The sequence below is a fragment of the Sinocyclocheilus rhinocerous genome, unplaced genomic scaffold (genome assembly GCF_001515625.1).
Source record: "Sinocyclocheilus rhinocerous isolate Xijiao unplaced genomic scaffold, SAMN03320098_v1.1 scaffold1042, whole genome shotgun sequence".
NCBI lineage: Eukaryota > Metazoa > Chordata > Actinopteri > Cypriniformes > Cyprinidae > Sinocyclocheilus > Sinocyclocheilus rhinocerous.
The window spans coordinates 138,619-140,224 of NW_015640510.1; the positions used below are offsets into that span (position 1 = coordinate 138,619).

Sequence of the window (1,606 nt, forward strand, 5' to 3'; positions counted from 1 at the left end):
CAAACTAAGCATAAAATGGTGCTTAAAAGAACGTGGCGGGAAACAATTTCAGCATCACGGAATGCAATGTGAGAAGAGCGCGTGTCTCTCATTATGATAATGTTTTCACACAACACCTGTTCTCTCACAATGCTTTACCAGCGATCACTTTACATAACAGTCCACTGTCTGCCTTACCTCACAAACCTCATGAAGTACGTATGCTTCATTCACTTACCTTTATCCTATTAATTCATTTATAATTCAGTTTTATAAGACTACATTTGACCTTCATTTATTCACGGTTGTATGTAAGCTTCAGACACCTGCCTGTGCAAAACACACAGTAAACATGACTAACCACAGGTAAGTGAGAAACTATGTGAGTTGCTTTTTATTTGTTCTAAATGTATTGATGAACTTGTAAAACATTAGATTCAACATAAATGTACATTAATTAAATATAAACAATGAAACATATAAATCAATTTATCCTGAGTAGATTGCTGAATGCGCTGTATTATCAGTTTAAGTGACATGATTTCTCTATATGCAACATTCTGTAACAGATGACATTAAATACTTGAATTGAACTGAATCATGCACACAAATGGGTTTTGTAAAAACTGAAGATGGATCTCCCAGACTATTTCTTTAGCTGATCTTGATGAGGTATTACCTCATTTACTCTCATCATAAAACTTTAGTGTCTTTAGAACATGAGAATTGTGCTCGTCTGTCTGAGAAACCTAATCTTCTCAGACACTGTAGTCAGCAAACCAGGGATACAGTCAGCAACTGGTCAGTGTACGTTCATAATTGGACTCATTCTAAGTCACAGACTGCTGTCACAGGTGAGAAGAACCAGCATGATGGAGTTCTGGTTGATTTCGGTTCCTCTGGATAAAATCAGCTGTCAGTCTTTAGAGAAACTCAAACGGGTCTCAGCCAAAACCGGTCTGGCCACGAGCTCCAGAATCCACATCCCAGAGCTGAAGGTAAGGAAACACTCTTCTTCTAAGACTTCTGGGCTCTCTGGAGGATCTCCGGTGCTTCACTATAGGCCAGTTTGAGGCTTATAGTTGAAAATTGTTGCTTAAGGTCAATAATCAATGGACAGTAAACAATAATAAAAATAATAAAAAATAATAATAAAATAAAATAATAATAAATACAAAAGAGTTAAGCTTTTTTATTTATATCGTTTATTACATCATTACAAATACTCTGAAAACAGTGTTAAATTGTTAAGCTTGGTAAATGCAGTCAATGCTGTGATTTGTAAAAAAAATTAAATGTAAAAAATAAAATGAGATTATACTTCTGCTGCCTTCAAGTGCACCTGGGAAATTAAATTTTTATGATACACACATTGAAGCCCGAAACATAATACAGAAGTAGCCTAAATAAGCAAAATAATTATATTGTGAACAATAATCGCCAATAATAAGAATTAAAAATGAGGAAAATTATTAATTTCTATCACTTATTCATGCATGGTATCATGGTAATTTTTACGGAGCCGACGAGACGTGAGACGTGCGGATCCATTTGCAAAGCTTTAATAGAAGACAGAGATGTGGTCATAAAACAGGCATGGGTCAGACAATGGCAAACAGGTATATAG

General features: G+C 35.1%; 1 protein-coding gene across 1 annotated transcript in view; it reads left to right on the forward strand.

Annotated features, from left to right (window-relative positions):
* Nucleotides 1-848: 848 nt before the first annotated feature.
* atp6v1c2 (ATPase H+ transporting V1 subunit C2) overlaps nt 849-1,606 on the forward strand; it is a 23,596-nt gene continuing 22,838 nt past the window's right edge. Inside the window, exon 1 of the mRNA XM_016569505.1 lies at nt 849-977. Coding sequence (XP_016424991.1) covers nt 849-977 — 129 coding nt within the window. The remainder of the gene's footprint in view (nt 978-1,606) is intronic.